The sequence below is a fragment of the Uloborus diversus genome, chromosome 8, assembly GCF_026930045.1.
Source record: "Uloborus diversus isolate 005 chromosome 8, Udiv.v.3.1, whole genome shotgun sequence".
In the NCBI taxonomy this organism is placed as follows: Eukaryota; Metazoa; Arthropoda; class Arachnida; order Araneae; family Uloboridae; genus Uloborus; species Uloborus diversus.
This window is the reverse complement of record NC_072738.1, coordinates 144,582,734-144,604,061: the sequence shown is the minus strand read 5'-3', so window position 1 is coordinate 144,604,061 and position 21,328 is coordinate 144,582,734. Positions and strand designations below refer to the sequence as shown.

General features: G+C 31.1%; 1 protein-coding gene across 1 annotated transcript in view; it reads right to left on the bottom strand.

Annotated features, from left to right (window-relative positions):
- Nucleotides 1-21,328, bottom strand: part of LOC129227227 (WD repeat and FYVE domain-containing protein 3-like) — a 228,147-nt gene that overhangs the window by 81,796 nt on the left and 125,023 nt on the right. The window contains exons 24-34 of the mRNA XM_054861735.1: nt 17,734-17,845; nt 14,579-14,769; nt 13,935-14,087; nt 13,046-13,119; nt 12,748-12,909; nt 7,430-7,527; nt 5,581-5,689; nt 5,146-5,363; nt 4,102-4,292; nt 3,532-3,676; nt 551-747 (exon numbers count right to left, since the gene is read on the bottom strand). Coding sequence (XP_054717710.1) covers nt 551-747; nt 3,532-3,676; nt 4,102-4,292; nt 5,146-5,363; nt 5,581-5,689; nt 7,430-7,527; nt 12,748-12,909; nt 13,046-13,119; nt 13,935-14,087; nt 14,579-14,769; nt 17,734-17,845 — 1,650 coding nt within the window. The remainder of the gene's footprint in view (nt 1-550; nt 748-3,531; nt 3,677-4,101; nt 4,293-5,145; nt 5,364-5,580; nt 5,690-7,429; nt 7,528-12,747; nt 12,910-13,045; nt 13,120-13,934; nt 14,088-14,578; nt 14,770-17,733; nt 17,846-21,328) is intronic.

Sequence of the window (21,328 nt, the reverse complement as noted above, 5' to 3'; positions counted from 1 at the left end):
TGTAAGCGTTTAGGTCCAACTGAGTTGAATAAGAAGAAAAAAAAAATACAGAATTACTGAGTTAAATTACAGAAAAACTTCAGAGAGAAAGGGGGGGGGGGAAAGCGCTAAACGCAGACTTTCACATTAAAGTTAATTTAAGTCAATCACTTTCTTCATTTGACATATATTTGTTTCCCCAATGGGAGGGGTTTAACCCCTAAAACCCTCCCCTTGGACACGGCTCTGCCTTCAGTATGACTTTATTTTAGTGATGAGTTGATATTTAGGAAGGTCTTTGCATTTTTTTGGAATTTCCATTTTAAAGAAGTTTTTATCTTTGAAACCATGTGGTAAAAAGTCTTTTGATATATTTTATATTTACCGAAATACATAGATTCATTATTCTACTTTGTGCGCCAATCTTTGTGTACACGATATATTTACTTTCCAGCATTAAAAATTTCAGCACAACACTTAGCTTGAATCATTAAATAAGAAAGCAGATGGCAAAATATGAAAATATTACATAGACACTAAGCTTAAATAAAATAAATGCTAAACATTTTACCTGATAATCGTCCATTGGAGAGTTTACCATATTATCTTGATCTATTGTAGGAACATTAGGGGGAAAAAGAATTGCGACTAGAGCAGAAATGACTTCTTGAGTCATGCAAACAGTAATGAAATCAGATCGATTATGGTACAAGGAGATAAAAAAATGCAATATTGTAACTGGATATTCTAATATTTCTTCATCCTGATCTCCAATCTGAAAACAAAAAAGTTTGTATGGTATAATAATTTAGATAAAATCAGATTAGACATAATAATATAGCTAATAAAAAATGTTTGAATACATGCAGGGGAATAAAATCAGATATATAGGCTCTCACTGAATGTAAGGATTTTTTGTATGAATATTAAAGTGATTTAGACATATGCTAATTTCAATGTATTGCAAAAACATTTAAAAGTTAATAAAACGATTTATGTCAGTAAATTTCAATATGACCACTCAAAAGAGCTTGAAGAATGCTGAGGTGGCATTTGTCTAGTCCAGCAGTTCTAAACCTGGGGGTAATTAACACCAAAGGGGTAAAATAGAATTTTCTAAGGGGTAAAGATAAGTACAAGGATTGGATAATCGTTTGGTCCAAAGCAAAAGTATCATGCACATTAAATATAATTAACTGCCTCACCTGAAATCATTTGCACTTAGTCAAAAGCGTAGTTCATTTGAAAATTTTAATTTTTAGATAATAAACTTGGAGTGGGACTTCTAATGTGCATGGGCTAAAATCATACCAAATATAAAAGGGACTCTCTGAAATAAGCATTATCAGTTGTCGCATTGACAACATTTCAATTTAAGAAAAAATTTACAAAGAGATACTTTCTTTGTCTATATCTTGTCTTGTTCTATTAACAACAAGTGTTTTTTTTAAACTGTAATTTAAAGAAACTAGCTGCTTCGCCCGGCTTTGCATGGTCCACCTCGAAAATAAAAGTTATGCCAAGTGACGCGAGTTCAACACTCAGGCTTGAACCAAAAAAAAAAGTCTGATATTTTGCGGCAGATTGCGGAAAACCCCAAAAAGTAAACATTTTAAATCCCCTGTGATTACAGGAAAAGCCTCAAAACAAAAACAAGAATTTTACCTGTTCATATTCGAGAAAAAAAAAGGCAACAGATCTTTCATCTCAATGGTTGTCTTCACGCTATACATTTTAATAAAAGCATTGTTGCGGAAAGTTGAGATGAAGCACTGAATAATAATTTGAATGGAGGAAAGCCTTCGAAAAATAGGAATTTTATGTAGAAATTCAAGTTTCATAGTTAATAGTTCTTAATTGATATCTTCACTAATTATTATCGGAGGATTATGTTAAATAGAAAAACATGAAGATGGGAAGATTACGAATCCATCGATACCTGGTTTGATGGTCAGTCCACTGTCGTTCGGGAGAAGAAGCTTGGATATACATAGATATGCTCAGTTTTTAATTATATAAGAGATAGATGCAATAGCTCATAGGTCCTTAACCAACCTTTTTTCACAAAAGAGCACATTTTAGAATACTGGTTGGATGGTGGCACCAGTTATTTTTTTAAGATGAATTAATGGTTGGGAAATACAATGAAACCTATAAAAATTGTTGCTAGTATTTTTTTGTAAAATAAATGATTAATAAACAATGCATATTAAGCAGAAAATAAAGCATAACTAATAACAGGGATGAGAGTGGTCAGAGAGCAAAAAGGAGGAAATCCAAAAAAATTTCGTAAAAGGGATGATATCCAAAACCGCATCAAAATAGAACCTAGAAGCCATGATATTCAAAAATTCAATGAAAAGTAGCTAATTTACCAGTTTTAAAGGTAATACGTATTTAATTAAGTATAAGTAATAATTTTGTACAGTTTGCTGCATTGTACCATTTCTTGCAAGAGTGTTTATTAATAAATAAATCTAAATTTTAAAAAAGAGGCAATGATTTCTAACCCCTGAGTTACTGAACAAAGAATTGGGGGAGTCAGAGGTCAATCTTGGCTGCATCACACAATAGTGTCAATTTTTCATATTTTTTAGAGAAAAATACATTTTTTTCATTAAAATCATTTGAGTTTATAATGTTAAACAAGTGAGAACATAAATTTTAAAATTAGGTCTGTTTGTAAAGTAAAAATTTTCAACGGAGAGAAAAATCTAAAATTTCTCTATGTGGTAGAACATACTTTTCATAGTAAGAATTGAAAATAAATAAATTTACATGTATATAAATGATTGGTTATCTTTTCCTTGCGTTGGAACCTAAAATTTGTCTTTAAAAACTTCCTAATATGATTTTGGAGTCAAAAGAACAACTTGCAGCAGCCTCATTTAATCATGAAATCTCAAAACAGGCTGTCAAGCGTAACTGGCTTGAGATTCACCATAAATATTTTTCACTTTCTTAAATACACAAAAAAGTAACCATGCCAAGATTCAATAAAATTCGAGACTGGGTGCCATGCCACATTTTTTAATTGACTTTTGCATTTTTTCCAAAATAAATTAAAGAAATAAAAATATTATTGAAATGATGAATAAAATAAGCAGATATAAGGTAGCATATAATGAAAAACTACCCAACATTAAAAATAATTGAAATACTTGCAGGATGCAAAAAGATTGAAATCTCAAACGAAGCATGCAAATTTCGGCGCAGCACGTGCTTGACATCGTTGGCACGATTCCAAAACATACGTTTTTGGCAGATATCGCGGAAGATGAAGATTCGAAGGAGGAAAATAGAAAAAAATAAGAAATTGGGGACCGAAAATTTGAAAAAAAAAAAAAAAACGTATTTTTTTTTTTCGATTTTTGCGAAAAATAAGGCCTGAAAGAGGCAAAAAAAAGGAGGAAAAGGAGGAAAGATTCTAAAAGTCAACAGAAAAAGCCGGAATTCCGGCAAAAGCCGGAAAAATCTCATCTTTGTAATAAGTACATTTCATAAAGTACTTAACATAATTATAGCACTAAAAATGTTTCAGAAATTTTTTACTTACTGCATGAATTATTGTACGAATCATCGCTAAAACAACTACAGCAGCTTCTTGACATATTTCTCCTCTAGGAATTATCTGATTGCTGGGTGTTTGTCCAGTCGGTGCACCAAAAAGGTAAGACCACACATCATCCATAGTAAACTAAAGTTGAAAAAAAAAAAAAAAAAAAAACAATCATTTGAGTTTTAAGAAAAAATCAGTCACATGAAACTATTATTTCTTAAATAATGCTTTGGCAAACTGATTTTGACACATGAAATGCAATCTACAATAAAAACAACTGTTTGATATTAATAATAAATAATAATAATAAACTACACATATGGCTTAAAATTTTATTAACATTTTAGAGTTTCCACATATCTTGAAATAATCCATCTAAAAATGTTCTTTTAAAAAATGTTACACAAGAAACAATTTCATGGAAGCAATGAGTCTCTTACAAATACTTAGGGCTAAGCTAACCTGGCAGAGTATATAATGCTGGGATTGGAATCTGCATAAGCTTGCAGCAGAAATAAAATCTCCTTCACAAGGTGTATTATAGATTCTTTTTGAATACTTACTCTTACATTCAAAGGCAAAGGTGAAGGAACCAGACCCAGCAAAACAGATAGTAACAAAAAATATGCTTCTGTAATTTCAGTATGATGCACCATCAAATACTGCAAATGCTGAAAGCCAGGCACATGGCAAGCTTCTTCTGTAACGTCAACACTTCCGAATGATTTTGGATTAGATCCGCTAACATTAAAACCTGTTAACAAGGAAAAAATATTTTTCATAATACTCAGAAATTTATTGAATAAGATATTTCAAACCAATATTAAGTCAGTTTTAGCTTAACTCCCAAAAAGTATATTAAAGGTATAAATACATAGCAAAAATGAATATGCATAGCATGAAAATTCAAACTTGGAAGGACAAGTCCAAACAACAGGCTGTGTGGGACAAAATTGTGAAGCAAGCTAAGGAATAATTTTAGGCAACTCAAGCTGTTGAGAGACCTAATGTATATTAAAATTAATTAGAATAATTTAGAAATTTATCTTATCATTTTTTACTGCAGCTTTTTTACTAGTTTAATTCTTCCATGTAATTGGTCTTCAAGGGGGAAAAATATCTAATATTTTCTGTAAAGAATTATATTGCAAATTTTTCAATTTGTTCCTTTTTTTAACTCCAAATTGGAAATACACCACACCTATAGTTCATTCAAGGAAAATTGATACAGAAAGTAAACAAAGAGGGTTGCTGTATGGCACCAACATTTGCCACTGTCATGAATTACTCATTGGATTGGCAATTCTTCTCAGGAACATTTGGCACTGTTTCTCATCACCAATCTGACATCGGTATCGCCAAGAGCCATGTTGCTTTGTTTACTTATACTATCAGTTCTCGCTGAATTAATTACAATGTCTTTATTCTCTTTCAAAATCAAATTAAATAATTTATTCAATAAGTATTTTTAAAAACTTCATTTTTTGGAGAGCCAAAAACAATTTGTAGAAACTTTCACCAGAGTCGCTCATTACCTTCAGTCATGCCATTTTAATTTATAAACAGAATAATTTTATATAATCAATAATTAGTAAGCTAACACAAACCTAAAACAACATCCATTCGGCTATTCAATACAGCATCAGTTTCAGCTAGCCAACCTCCATTAGCTGATGACTCTCTAAATAATTGCAACAAATGCTGATGACTCAAAAGCAATGCTAGGATGTTTAAACCCCAAATAACAGTACTTTGATGCAAGTGTTCTTGAAGAAATAGAAGAATCCAATCAAATCCCAAGCATTTGACAACAGCTTCACAAAATCTTTAAAGAAAAACAGTATTTATTGATCAATAACAAAAAAAAAAGTTATTACTATTTAAGAAACAGATTGAAATATGAAGAGTGATAGAAAAACTTAAAATTCATTCATGGGTGATTAAAATGGAAGCTAGAGGGAAATTTTTCATTAATATAATACTTCCTTTACTTTTACACAAGGGAATAATAATTAATAGTAACTAAAAAAAATCATTCTTACTGATAGTTTGTAACACCAGATTTTGTAAACATGGAATACAGCAAACCAAGGCAATGATTTCTCAGCAATATATTTTGATTGGTTTTGGCATCAACAAATTCTTTTTTTTCTAGAAGAAAATAATTGATATTGCAAACAACAGTACACAAAAACAAAAGGTTAATAATTAAAAACTCTTTAATCATTATAAAAAAATTAAATCTTAGTATCAACATGGTGTTTAAAAGGCTAAATACAGTAAAAACAGGTCAAACATTTTTGTCTGTAACAGAGGGGTGTGTGCAGGAGAGGAGTTTTACAATTTTATTTGTATATTTTACATTATTCATTTTTTACTCTCAAGTAAATATCTTTGTAATATACACTTTAATGTCTCTACAACTTTTTAATTTACTGTTTTTTTTAAATATACACTCTATAACAAAAAAATCAATGCAACAAGATCCGAAAATTCCTTCTTGGCCCGTCGATTTTTTTTGTTATAGATATATAAATATATAGCAATAATCAACGTTTTTTATCAGATTACGTTACATCAAGTTGCGTTTCCAAACCTTAATTGATGCACTAACGACTGCAAACTTGCAAACTCATCATTTTTCTAGCATTAAAATTTGGCGTCCTTTAGGTGACATTTTGACGCATTTGTTAACAAGAAGATGGTCTCTATATTATTTACGCTTGAAATTGAGTCAGATTGATCAATCAAGGAAACAACATGCCTCTTTCTCCAGCAAGCACTTTTTCCAAAATCAAAAGCCAATCTGAAATAATACTGGTTTGCTGGTTATCATCCCTCCAGGTTCTTTTAATTTGAATGTCAGTCAACTGGTTAATGCTTTAAATCCAGACCTTTAAAGAACTGGAGTCTGTTTGCTTTCTGGACAACAAAAGGTTTCGATTTCATACCATCTATGGTGCTCATAAAAAATGTTAAACGTCTTAAGAAAATTTCTCCCCTGAGCAGCTTTCTGTTCGTTAAGACAGAGAGTTTTATCCAGCCGAACTCTATAAAACAAATGTGTTCCATCAACTTTATAAATACAGTAAAACCTGTGAAGTTGACCACCTGTCTAAGTTGACCGCTTTTTTCAGGCACGGAATTAGCCTTTATCATATAAATCCACCTCTGTAAGTTGACTACCTGCTTAAGTTGACCATTAAAGTAGTGCACCGCAGGTGGTCAATTTACACAGGTTTCACTGTAAAACAAACTTTCCAATGTTTAATTATTTTATTCTCGAAATTTATTTATTTTTATTCCTAAATTCAGTTGTCCGCAAGAAAGGGAAGATCCATGTAAATGGCTTCCAAAATAGCATCTGTGTCCATATTTGAGGGTGTCTGTAGAGAGAGGTTTCTAATACATTAAGCTCAATGCCTTTCTGCCGAGGAATTAAAAACTGTTTGCATAAGAGGGGTGTTTGAAATTTGGAGGGTGTCTGTTACGGGGGGGGGGGGGTTACTGAACATCAAAATTACTAAACCAAGGATTTGTTTAGAAATATTTATTAATATCTGTTTTATATAATTTTCATTATTTTTAAAAAATGAAAATATTTTTGAAAAATTTATTCATTTTTAGAAAAAACTCATAACCAAAAATTCAGAAATATTGAGCAAATATTAGCCAAGTATGTAAACAATACAAAGATGATATAATGAAAAATTTAGTCATTTAGAAATTGCCTTTAATATTAATAACTTTATGAGAGGTTAAATAGAGAATCAGAAAGTCAAGTAATAAAATATTTCAAAAGGATTTTGTACTTTAAATACCGTTAAGAAGACATGCGATTAATATTTGGTACAATTAAATAATAATAAAAATATTGAGGAAAACACTTACCTGAGTTCAAAAGAGCATTGTTAATGCTTCCTTTTAAAATTATTTCTTTTTCTTTAACAGTAGAAACTGGAATGGTAGAAGCAATAAATTGTCCAAAACTAGAAAAAAAAAAAAAAAAAAAAATCAGCAGAGTTTTGCCTTTTTTTAGGTACAAAAAAAGACTTATTTTTTTTTCAAAACTGAAATTAATTTTCTGTTGACTCAAGAACTTAATTGCTGAAATATTTATACTTTTTGAAGGATTTGCTTGTGTAATGTGGGAAAAGCAATGAGTAGCCATAAAAAAATGAAAAAAAATTCAAAACAGAAATTAATTTTCTGTTAGCTCAAGAAACCTAATTGCTGAAATATTTATGCTTTTGATGGATTTGCTTGTTTAATATGTAAAAAGCAATGAGTAGCCGTTAAAAAAATAAAAAAATAATAATAATTAAAAAAAATTATTAATTTAAAAAATCAAAAAAAAAAAAAAAAATCTGATCAACAAATTTTTTTGGAATTGCACATTTTTAAAAAAATAAACCATGGAATATCCAAAAAAAAAGGAAATTTTAGTGGATTGGCAGCACAAAAAAAAAAAAAAAAAAAAGTCGATCAACAAGACAGGCTTTTAGATAGAAGTTGAGTGGCTTACAGGTCAGTAATCTTACAAGATTTAAGCTGCTAAGAGTGCTAATATTGAAACCGATAGTTACACAGTCAAGTTATTTGAAGAAGAATTTTACAATAAGCTTACACGCATTATAACAAAAAGCAATACAGAGTTTTAGGGAAGCACTTAAAATACTTTTTGGAAGAGGGGATTTTGGTTCATAACAATCTTTTCATTCATACAGACACAAACACATACATTCATGTGCAAGTGCATGTCCACACACATACATGGACACAAAGACTGATGAGTCTACTTTGAAGTTAGATGTTCTGGGGAAGTGGTGACATTAAATCATCATTCACCAGTAGAGTAGCAACTCTACTGTCATCAAATCTTTTGACTGTGCATTAGGGTGTATCGCGAAAAAAACTTTTTTTCGAAATTCAATTTTTCAAGTTGATAAAAAGTTGTCCCTACCGACCCACATCTTACATAAATTATTTTATTCAAATCAAAAAATATTTAGATTTCCCGCACAGCCTAAAATTTATAATTATCTTTAAAAAATTAATTTTTTCTAAAATTATTTTTGAATAACAGAAAAAAAGTTAAAATCATTTCAAGTTGAAAATATTGAATAATAAAGCCGAGAATTATTGTCAAATAAAAGGTTCTGCTCTCATGCGCATTTAGGTTCCCGCATAGTACTCAAAAAAAAAAAAAAAAAAAAAAAAAAGGATTTTTTAAAAGTTGAAGTTAGAACTTTCATTATAAATGTATTAGCTTTTACTTTTTATTTTTTGCAAATGTTGGTTAAATTTCTTTGCTAATAAAGAATTTTTGATACATTTCTTTATTCTTAAAAGATAAAATTTTTTTTGAATTTACAGTGGTGGTAAAAAAAATTGCATCACCCACTCCGCAAAGAAGAGGAATATCATCCCGACTGCATTTAACACACAGTCAAGCATCCCGTATCCCAGATGATTTGGAGATGTATTTCTGATCAAGGAGTTGGTGGGCTTCACTTTGTGCAAGGAACAGTAAACGCTCAGGTGTATATTGGCATTTTGGAGGAGAAATTGCTTCCTACTATCCGGGATCCCTTTACTTCAACTCCAAACGTCATTTTCGAGGATAATTCTGCTCCGTGCCATAGAGCAAAACTGGTAAGTAACAATTTAAAAACCTTTATCCTGCCATTAGACATAAACTGACATGGGGTTAAGTATTTTTTTTTCTCTAAACTCACACGCAGGTTCAGAAATGGAAAAATGAGCATGGGGTCGGCAGTTTGCCTTGGCCCGGAAACAGCCCCGATCTACGTAAACAATTATCGGATTCCTGCTGTTAAATGTTTACTTCATAAGTTTTTCAGAATTTCACATACATTCATTGTTCATCGGTCGACCAAAACTTCTCACATAATCTCACTGTTGTGAAAATGCGAGGGTGATGCAATTTTTTTTACCACCACTGTATTTTCTGATTATATTGTAAGATCAGTTTTATAAAGTTCTAAAAAAAAAAACTAAAGGTTATAAAATAAGCTGGCAAACATTGTTTTCATTTTATTTACATAAAAGTATGTTATTACAAGAATTAAGTATAAAAAACTAAATACTAAAACATATGTAGAACATTATGTGTATTATCATATTATATCAAGCTTTTCCAATACTACTGTGTTTCAATAGCTCCAAAAGGATGCATGAGTTTTGCTGGAGGCTCTTTCAGTACACCATTTGTATAGTATTGCAAAGTTACATAATAATAAGCATCTATCCTTTTGTACACAAAAGTTTGCCCTTCACTTCGTATGGGATGGGATAGGAAGGGATTTTTGCTCAAAAAGTAATACGATTGATGAAAACGTGGGCTATGGCTCCACTGCAGGTAGTTTTAGAGTTCAAATAATTGTGGACATTTAGCAAAAGATCTCCACAAACCTTATGAGTCATGACCTTCTAATAATTTTTCTAACATTTTTCTTTTCTTATGGGAGTCATGCTTTGCTTTTACTCAAAAACTGCAAATTTCCAACAAATATGATGTCTTTGATTTGTGTACTGCTGTATCCAATTTCACTACATTAACGTTAGTCATTGTACGAGGTGTGTTTTTAAAGTAAATTCTGTTTTGAAATAAAAAAAGAACGAATACAGATACAGCAAAGAAATTTATTGCACAAAAATCTACCACCCTTACGCTATTTTTTGACATTGCTCCCGTAATTTTCCAAGCATTTGTCATAGCGTGGTACAGGTTTTTGTATACCTCTTCATACAAAGTTTCCATACGTGTAATCAACTATGGGATAACATGTTCGCTGAGGTCATTATTGCTGTTGTGCCACAGACCACCTAGGAAAGACTTTAGATGGAGAAACAAATGAAAGATGCTGCGAGCAAAGTGGGGGCAGACCAGAGGATGTTCAAAAACGTCCCAGCCAAAGCTCTGTAAGAGTCCTCATGGTTGACTACACAGGCGGCAACTTTGTACGAATAGGTATACAAAAACCTGTACCACGCTATGACAAATGCTTGGAAAATCATGGGAGCAATGTCGAAAAATAGCGTAAGAGCGGTAGATTTTTGTGCAATAAATTTCTTTGCTCTATCTGTACTTGTTCTTTTTTTTAACTTCAAAACGGAACCTACTTTAAGTACACGCCTCGTATCAGTGTACTTGATTCATTATAGCAGGGAGTGAACGCTGATTGGTTTCACCAAGTCACAGTCTCAGCAAAAGTTTTTATATAACTTCGCTAATTTTACCTCTCACTTAAAAGAGACATTCAATAACTTGAGCCACTTAACGTACTGCGAGTCATCCTTTGCTTTATCTAAGTTTATGTTGCCTTTTTGCCAAATATATATTGGGGGATTAGTCAGCTAATTCATCCAAAATAATTTTTTCAAAGTACTACCCACATTTATAATATCAGCTTCATGGTGACAAAGACATCGGCAAGCACTTTTTACAGGTTAGAAAGCATGAATAATGATAGGTTTTTCATTGCTTTCTTCCTCAGAGAAAAATATTGTGCACTTATAGTAAGATAAAGGTCTTGAATGTTTTCCTTAAGCTTACTCAGGGCCGGATTTGGAAGTGTGGAGGCCCCCAATCAGGGTTTGAAAAGATCATCATATTTTCGAAAATATATGATACTTTGATATATATCCGAATATTTTGATATATACATGTATATATCCGATATTTTCGACACGTGAAAGTTAGGATATTTTGTAAAAATTATATTGTGGGGGCCTCTTTGTTGTGGAGGCCCAGGGGCAGTAGCCCCACCTGCCCTCCCCTAAATCTGGCCCTGAGCTTACTGAAGCGTTCCAATGTTGTATTCTGGCTACTCCAGCGGGTTTTGCAATCTGCAATACACTTTCTCAATTTTTTCTAAAGAGCAAATTTCTGGGTTTTAATTTTTTTTACGATTTTTGAAAACGCTTAGAATTTTTACGTATTTTCTCAGTTGCTGAACGTATGAAACTAAAACCTCGAATGAGAATACAAATTCATTTTCGCCGTTCATCAAATGAGACACCAAGTATTTCTTGCTCCTCTTACATGGTACAAGGAAGAAATACGAGGAAGTTTATTCAAACTTCAAATGATGCTTGTGAAAATATTCGTTTTATGAGCGGCAATAGTTGGAAAAAGTTTGCATAAAAAATCTATGTGAGATTGGAAATCTGGATTTTGCTATTAATCGCATGGGGTTAATCCCGTAAAATATCATACAGGATGCCGCAGGATTCGGGATTGGGATTGGAAACCCTGCTTCTAACCAAGACAGCCTTGTAGCCGAGCGGCCTTGTCAAGTGCTTTTTTTTTGTGAAAATCACAGAAGTTTAAAATAAATGCGGGATACCTATATATTGCTTATGATAGCTTTTTTACCCTTACTTTTTTCTTCGACTTTACTGTGTACATTTTACAACTTGAAAATTTTTTTAATTTTTTTTCTGTTATTCAAAAATTTTTTTTAGAAAAAATTGATTTTTTTAAAAGAAAATTATAAACTTTAGGCCTCGTGCAGGACACCTAAATATATTTTGATTTGGATAAAAAATTTTATGTAATATGTGGGTTGGTAGAGGCAACTTTTTATCAACTTGGCAAATTGAATTTCGAAAACAAGATTTTATCGACACACTCTACTGTACATGGGTAAAAATATGTGTAAAAAACATATTTAAAACAAAATAAAAAATCCAGCACACAGCATCTAGCACTCAGCCCTAAGCATCCATTCCCTGGCATTAATTTGAATTTTGATATCTTGAATTCAAGCTTATTTTTCGCAATCACAAAATGCGATAGGACTTAACTCATTGGTTTTCTTGCTTCTTCAAATCGCTTCTGTTGCAACCTGCAAAAAACCTAGTTTGAATTCTTGACAACAAAATTCAATGCTATGTCCTGGATGCTGTTTTTGTTTAAAGAGGATTGTTTAAAAGCGAGCGACTCAGGTATAAATAAAGCCGATTCTGGGGGACATGGACGGCACTGCCCACGTTGAGCACTGCGCAGAGACTGGTGGATTAGAGGAGTTTGTATTGTAAGCATAGAAAATAAAATTAAAGAAATATCAACTACAATCAAGTGAGAATAATAAGCAATTCATGAATGCTCGAAAAAAAAAACTCCTTTCATAGAACACACACATGCATAAAATGTAATAAAATAAAATATGTTAAAGTAGTACCATCTGATATCTCCATTCCTATTTGTATCTTTTAACAAAAGGCAAAGTAGGCGGCACAGAATTCGACAGGTTGAGGATGATAGCTGCAATTGTTTAAGAATTTGCAAAAGTCGATTTACCATATTGAGATCACGTAGGATTTTTAAATTTGATCTGTGTTCACTGAAATAACAAAAATATAAATTATTTTGTGAAGTTTATGCCATAAATAAAAATATATGTATGTATTAAACAAAATTAAATGAAAAAGTAACAATATTCAACGAAGTATCAGGTATTTTTTAACTTAATTTTTTACCTAGATTCAGCCACAAGCTCACAAAAATGCTCGTACAAAGACTTTTGTAGATCTCCCGGTGATTCTTGCCAAACCTATTGCAAATATTGAGCTTTAGAACTTTTTTACATTACTTTAACTTTCCATTAGAGTAACAATTTAAAACATAAGATTCAAGTGTTTGAATATTTTTGGAAAATGAAAATCCTTTCTGCTACTAGGTTTGTTCTTTGGTTTTATATGTTTCTAATCTCTTAGTTTGAATATAAAATAATTTTGAAAACACTGATTTTTACCTAAACCCACCAGTTAGGTTCTTTGATAAATGATTACCTTTAGTAGCAGGTGCAGCACTCTAATGATAAATTAACAATACAAAAGCTTTCAGAACAAATAACACATTCCTGAACAGAAACAAAAAGCTAAAAATATAACAATGACATAAGCATCTTTATTTAAAAAAATAGTTCCCCCTCCCTCTAAGAATTCCATCCAAAAGATCTCTAAGTTTTAAGTATCTAAACCATAATTTTAGAATTTGAGAGCATAGTTTTTAGCTTTGTACTTTTCTTAGTAAATTGTATTAATTAAACTATTTCTATTTCTAATACAATACTCCATTCACAACATGCACTGAATTTTTAACCTAATTTAATTGTTTTATCAGATTTAAAATTGATGTACACAAAAAATAAGAGGACTTGGTTAAAGCGTTAAGAGGATACATGCTATTGTTATTTGAACTATAGTCCCTGGGTCTGTCGGCAAACATGAATAATGCATGGGCAATTACAAGTCATTGGAAAACAGAACAGTGGAGTTACTGACTATATAAAATAAATCTTATATATAAACTGGGTGTAAAAATTAGTACAAACAAATTAATAATGAAATATGAATAAGATCTTACATCAAGATCACAAAGGAGATCCTCAAAAGCTGAAACGTTTGGTATAGATGTATTTTCTCGGCCACTATCAACAGTTCCAACCAGAGAAAAAGTCAAGTGAAGAATGTGACTGTTTAACAGGCTTCTTTTCTTTTTAAAAAGCATAGCTAGAGTCTACAAGAGAGAAAAGGCATTGCAAGAGCAATGACAGAAGATAAATACTTGCTGGTACAATTTTTTAAACCACAAAAAATGAATTACAAAACGGAAAGTGAAGTTTAAAATGTAACACTAAAAGAAGTTACATTTACTTATGTATTCTGATTTGCATTAGCAAAGATAAGTTAAAACATTACAAAATAAACAAATAAATAAATATAAAATAATAAAATATAATTTAGTACTCAAAGTAACAGAAAAAAAAAAAATTGAACATTAAAAACAGTACTAGAAGTTTTGAATTTGAAACACTAACATTACAATACGTAAAAATAATAAATTTGAAAAGAGAAAGAGTGAAAAAAAAACTAGAGTCATTGTGTTCAAAAAGCTAATCAATAATTTAGATATAAACATAAATCATAAAAAAATAATAATGGAAAAACAACTGAAAAGTAAAAAAACTTGAAAACTAAAAATAAATTCAAATCTTAATGATAAACCACCTGATATCTTTTCATTCTGTCCATTTCTTGTTGAGCAGCTCTATTACTTTTCACTACACACACCAGAGCCTTAACAGCAGCATAGAGGCCTTCAACATCCTTTGCCATTGCAATAAGACCTAACAAAGTAGCAGTGCCTCCAACATTATCAATTGTTAATGATACAGGATGAGGGACAAAAGTTCTAGCACCTAAATAAAGAAAGGATCATATAAACAAGATATGTTAAACTGAAACTTCATTTGTGATCTGGAGTCCAGCTCCATGAAAGATATACAGTGAAGCACCGTTTATACCTTTCTCTTTTATACGTTTTTATCAATTATACGTTTTTAAAATTGGTCCCTGCGAAGTCTAATACACATTAACCTATACTGCCGTGCTAAGCACAGATGTGGTATCTGCAGTAAAGCTCAAAATGAGAAATTGACGATTAAAGTTTTACAGCTCATTTCTTTGATTTATGACTTAATTAAATGCTCAACTTGCGGTAGTTGTTTCGTAAATAACTTATCTAAAAACCGTAAGAGAGTATTTTTGTAAAAATATTAATTTAAAATTAATAAATGCAGTTACGACACATTTTCTTTTCAAAACCTTTTCATATACTAAGCTATTTTCATCGTAAGTGACAATGACTAGGCATTTTTAGGGGTATCTGCACAGATACGACAAAAATAGCTTAATAAAACGTTCTCAAAGAATCATTAAATAATACTGAAAACATCTGCTTTCTTTAGACTTAGCTGTTTCGCTTTATTTTGTTAATACAAATCTAACAGAATCTACCTTCTGAAAGATACCACTTTCAAAATTCCGGACAGTTAAAACTGTAATCCATAACAATTTTTTGTTTTTTATATTCAAAGAATGTGTTTTTTATAATGTTTCATTTTCAAGATTCATTTTTACAGAGCATGAAGATAATTTTGACAGCAGACGATACTTAAATAAAAATATTACTGGCATTAGAATGAAATGCGTTTTTTTTTGCATGAAAGAATAAGATATGAATATTTTACATGCATTTTATTTTTAGAATTTGCATTTTAAATAAACGTTTAAATAAGAAAAAGCTGAATATTTACTTTAACAATTATGCAAAGTGGTATTAGTTTTTATTGTCAACCCGTATCAACTATTCAACGGTAAACTAATTTTAATATTCTTTGTTACAATAAACTGCTACATTATTAAATCTGCTGCTTTACTAAGGTATAAAGGTCGTATCTACAAATTACTAAGGAAAATAGTGGTAACTGCGCAGATACCACTTTAAAGGCTTAGTATTTGTCACTTACGTTCAAATTACCTTAGCAAACTCTGCAAACTGTGCAGTTACGACTTTTTTCTTAAAGCTTTTTTTTGATATTTTGCGTTCACAAATCGCCAAAAAACTTGAGATTTAGGTAAATTAAATTACTAACGACCACCTGGTGACAATAACTCAATTTTGATAAAATGTGCAGATACCACATCTGTGCTTAGCACGGCAGTATACCTATTATACATTTTTTCGTTTGTACGCTTTTTTCATACAGTCCCTTCAAAAACGTATAAATGGTGCTTCACTGTAAATGTATGTTACAATCTTAAGTATCTTAATTTTTAAGAATATGATGGTGAAAAAAAGTACTATTTGGACTTATTCTATAAAAGACAATGTTAATTCAAACTTCAATTCAAATAACATAAATAAATACCTTTGTGATGAAAAGTAAAGTAAGAAATAACAACGTCAAAAAGCACAAATTGTGCTTTTTGCCCTTGTCATTTCTTACTTTTCAATTCAAATGTTATTTTAAACTTTTTCAACAAAATGTGTGTATAAAGTGCATATATTTTAGTACTTTATAAAATAAGTATAACAAATACAAACATAAAGATTTAAGTATTTCTATGCTTTCTCAGTAAAATCAGCAATTTTTTAAAGTTTAACGAATGTTCATAGCGACAATTCCCCCCCCCCCCCCCCGGCATGGATAAAGCCAATTTTTGATCTTGTGACACTAAAACTTACCGAACAATGAATGTTGATTGTTGGATGTGTACCAATCAAATCTTAAAATATTTAATTCAAAACATATCTGGAGGTAAAACATACATATGCTTCAAGGAAAAAGAAATAATATTGATAAATTACTCGTGCCAATTTAAAAGGTGCACGTCTTAAGTAAACATTTTCTGGTGAATTTTGTTAAAAGGACTTTCTTAAAAACAAGGAATTGAAAACTACAATTGAACAACTCAAGTTTCATATGCAGGGTCGCTACTGAGTTCTGCTTGTAGCTTTAGTCTGCAAGGACTAAAGAAGCAGTTCTTGCATCAAAACATCTTAACACATGTGAGAAATCTTCTGTTTTAGGAAACTTTAATTAGGACTGAAGATAATCATCTGGAATAATTACATGGCAAATATGGAAAACACACATAATCAAAAAATTAGAAGCAACATAGTTCTGATTTAAAAAAAGAAACATTTTTGGAGAAAAGAAAAGAATCACTCAGAGCATGTTGTGGTGCACATCAATATGAAAACTACTTTTAATACTCAAGAAATTTTGTGATTTATTTAGCCAGAATAACATTTCCGGTCAAGAATATAAGCTTTAGATGTCATGAAAAAATACTCTAAATAATTACTTAAAGTCAGTTCATATTTGAATAGGAAAATATCAAGCAAATCATTAATATTAACTAATATACAAATAATATATCTATCATAAATGAAATCAGTTTCAAGGGGTCCAACAAAACATAGCAAAAAATCAATAAGAAGCTTAATGCTTATTAATTATGTATGAAATTGAACTAAAATATGATTCAGTGTCAAAAAATAACAGCCATTTAATCTTGCCATGGTATAACTTATTCACTAAAAGTGATTTGCTAATTCCACACTGCTGTTTTATCAAAAAGTCTAAGCTTCAGGTACTTGTAGGAAAACTTTAAAGTACATATTTTTGCTTTCTGGAAATATTTCATTCGCAAAATCAAGCATTTAATGACATATTTAACTAAAAGTAAAATCTTATCAAAAGAAAAAAATCATTATGTTTCATTCCAACAAAACTTATTGAAAGTAGTTCTTTTGCTTATAAGAAAATATTAGTACAAGCTTTAACTGGTTAATAAACAAGAATAATGTTCTTTACCAAGATAACCAACGAGAATTCCACCCAAGCAACGTGCCGGTCCACTAAGATGGCCACCAGAATTGTGCAAAATGTGAATTGGGGTAGCATTTTCATGTGAAGACATGCCCAGCTAAAATCAAATTATCCTTTTATTAACAATAAATTATTTCATACATCTGAAAGAAAAATGTTGCTTTCCTCAATTACATGCTTTGTATTTACATAGTTAAATGCAAATCTGTAAATCAACCACATGCACAATAAGACTCAGACAATCTTCATCAATGTCTAAAACTCAATCTACAGAATATTCATGGAACTCATGGACTAAAATTTAAGATAAACAGGAATACATATTAGGAGTTATTTACCAAGGAAGAATCTTTGAAAGATGAGTAAAAAATTTCATAACAGAGACTAATGTACAAATTTTAGTTTTGCATTGCAAAAATGATTCAAGAAAGGAGTGGCTCCTGATCAGGACAGTACCATGACCAAAATTCTACTGTAGTGATTTCTAAAACAGATATTCCTAATGAAAGAGACATACAGCAAGAATAAAACATAATACAGCGGGAATATTACAAAGATGTAATACAAATGTTCCGTAGAACGAGAGTACAATCAAAATATGCCTATAATGTTCAAAACTATAGGCAAAAAAAAAAAAAAAAAAAGCTCACAATTATAAAGTTCATGAAGGTAGCTTCCCCCCCCCCCAAGAGAGAGGGGTCAATGAGTTAATGTTGACAATTGAAATGGTTAACAACACAAATAAGGATAAGATGCATCGAGGGTGCAGTGTCCCATCTTTACTAATAATAAAGCTGAAAGTCACTCTGTCTGTATCTCTGTGATGCGCATAGTGCCTAGACCGTTCGGCCGATTTTCATAAAATTTAGCATAAAATCAGTTTGTAGTAGCAAGGGGTGTGCTCCTCAAAGCGATTTTTTGAAAATTCGATTTTGTTCTTTTTCCATTCTAATCTTAAGAACATTTTACCAAGCAAACTATCATAACATGGACTAACAAATTACCATAACGTGTACTAGCAAATTACCATAACGTGGACTAGCAAATTACCATAACGGGGACGAACAAACTACCATATGCGACCATGAGCGAGCAAATTAACATAGCAAATTTGCGAGAAATTCACCATCAATTATTTGTAAATATACAGGCGAACCAAATGACCTTTTACTTTTCTCCTACGGGCAAAGCCGTGCGGGTAGCGCTAGTAAGAAATAAAGCAGGCTTCCTTATTTAAACTTGTTAACCTTGAGCAGTTTTTTGGGACATGAGCTTCTGCTAGTGCGGTTCAATTCCATTGACAGCCTGTAATCACTGAAGCAGAGTCAGATAAGATACTGTTTTCTTCTTAAAAAATAGAAGATAATCTCTAATAAGTAATTTAGGGAAACTTAACACTGGTTCAAGACAAAGAAATGGAATCTTAGAATTAGCAATAGCTGGTTCGATGGCTAGTTTATTTTCTAGAACAGTGGGAGCGATAAGGGATTCAAAGAGAATCTTAAGATAATTATTAACAGCAATAATTTTCATCCTATTTACTGCAGAATTATGAATAAAAGATTCACTTTGCAGCTTTGATCAGTTTTAAAAAACAAATTAAAAACCTTGAAAATATATTAGAGAATTTCTTTTCATTTTCAACTGCCATTTAAAAAAAAATAGAAATACTAATTTGAACTCAAAGCTTTCTTTTCACGATTGAATACTGTGCTGAAACCTGTTTGAATTCAGTAAGGGGGTAATGAATTATATAACATTCAAATAAACAAACACAAAGACATTCTTATTTAATAGTTAATAGATGTAATATTTTTATACAAAGCTATCCTTTGTAGTTTTTGGTTTTTAAAATACATTAAGACACTACTACTTTGGTATGCTATGTTTCGTGGCAGGGGGAATTAAACATAATTTGGTAGTTGGTAACTTTTGAAGGAATTTAAGTATTTTATTTCTTCGTAAATTAGTTACAACAAGTTTTAAAAATTGTAGTTCTTGATTAAGTCATCATTTCTTTTTTATAATTTATAATCAAACATATAAAATCTTTAAATCTTAATTTGCACAAAACATATACAAATTAGCATCAAATCATAAACTACCTAAACAGATATTCCTTTTTACTTCCTTTTACATATTGTATTTGCAAAAAAATTTTCACTCAAAAATCAGCCTTAATTTCCATTTTGCTCACCCCAAAATGAATGTTGAGTTTTTTTTTTCTGACCCGATCACACGTACATATGTACCTAAGAACGTATAGATGCCCGAAATATCCATTTTGACATTTCCCGAGTTAATTACAACGAGTTTTCGCGTGACATCTATGCGTATGTATGTCGCATAACTCAAGAACGGTATGTCCTAGAAAGTTCAAATTTGGTTGGTAGACTTCTAGTGGGGTCTAATTGGGCACCTCTCCTTTTGGTTGCATTTGGGTGTGTCTAAAGGGGTCTTTGCACCTTTTTGGGGGGAAATCATTGTTAATTTTGATGCAAACTCAAGTGGTGTTACAATTTGGCGGACACTAGGTGATATATCGTCAGTCTTTTCGTCACCAAACTTGGTGACAAATTTGGCGATTTCTTTTTAAAACCTGGTTTCAATTTGGCCATTGTAGGTGATATTTAGAGAGTTAACTCATAAATCACATTAAAACTGCCAATAATGGGGAAATGACATTAAATTGGAGTAAAAGGAAGTCATGTGATGCACACATCAGCTCGTTTTTACACTGCAAATAGAACAAATGATAATGCCAAAACATACCATTTTGGCAATAGATCTACAATCTGCTTTACTATACACTCTTCGAATTTTGGCAAGAGTCATCACAGATACAGCAGCAGCATTGATACCAAAGACAATTTTCTCTTCTGCTACAAGGGGCTGATGAACTTCATTTCCTAGAACAAAACATGGAAACATATTATATAGCACAAACACATTTTTAGTTTGTCGATAGGAAAAAGAGGATCTTATTCTTAACTAAAACTTAGGCTAAAACTAGGGATGCACCATATAATCTGCTGAAAAATTATTATTTTCATTTAAACTACTTTTGCTAAAAACAAGTGCAGTCGGACCTCGACATAAGATCACCCCTCGGGACTTCTGACCTTATAAGCGGGGTGACTTTATAACCGATTCATATATATTTCTTGATAAATAAACATTTATATACATTAATTTTTTTCAAAATTTAATACGTTCAAAAAGACCAGTTAATTAGGATATTATAGTTTAATCTATTTGAACCAATTAAATTTTTTGGAATTAATAAGAAATTTTGAAATGATTTTTTAAAACTTTCATTTAGAGCAAAGCTGCATACAAATATGCCCAAGCAAAGAACTGATGTGCAACTTACCTTACTTAAAATTATCATTAATAAAGGACCAATGAGTTTTTTTTCTTTAATTTAAGCACAATGGCTTCTAATTATTTTCTGAAAATTTTCTTCGGCTTCTCATGACTGGTAAAAAAGTGTGATATGTACTTGATGAGTGCCTGCATTACTGCTTCATATTTTAGTATCACTGTCGTAACACTCACTTGTACGTTAATAGGAAAAACA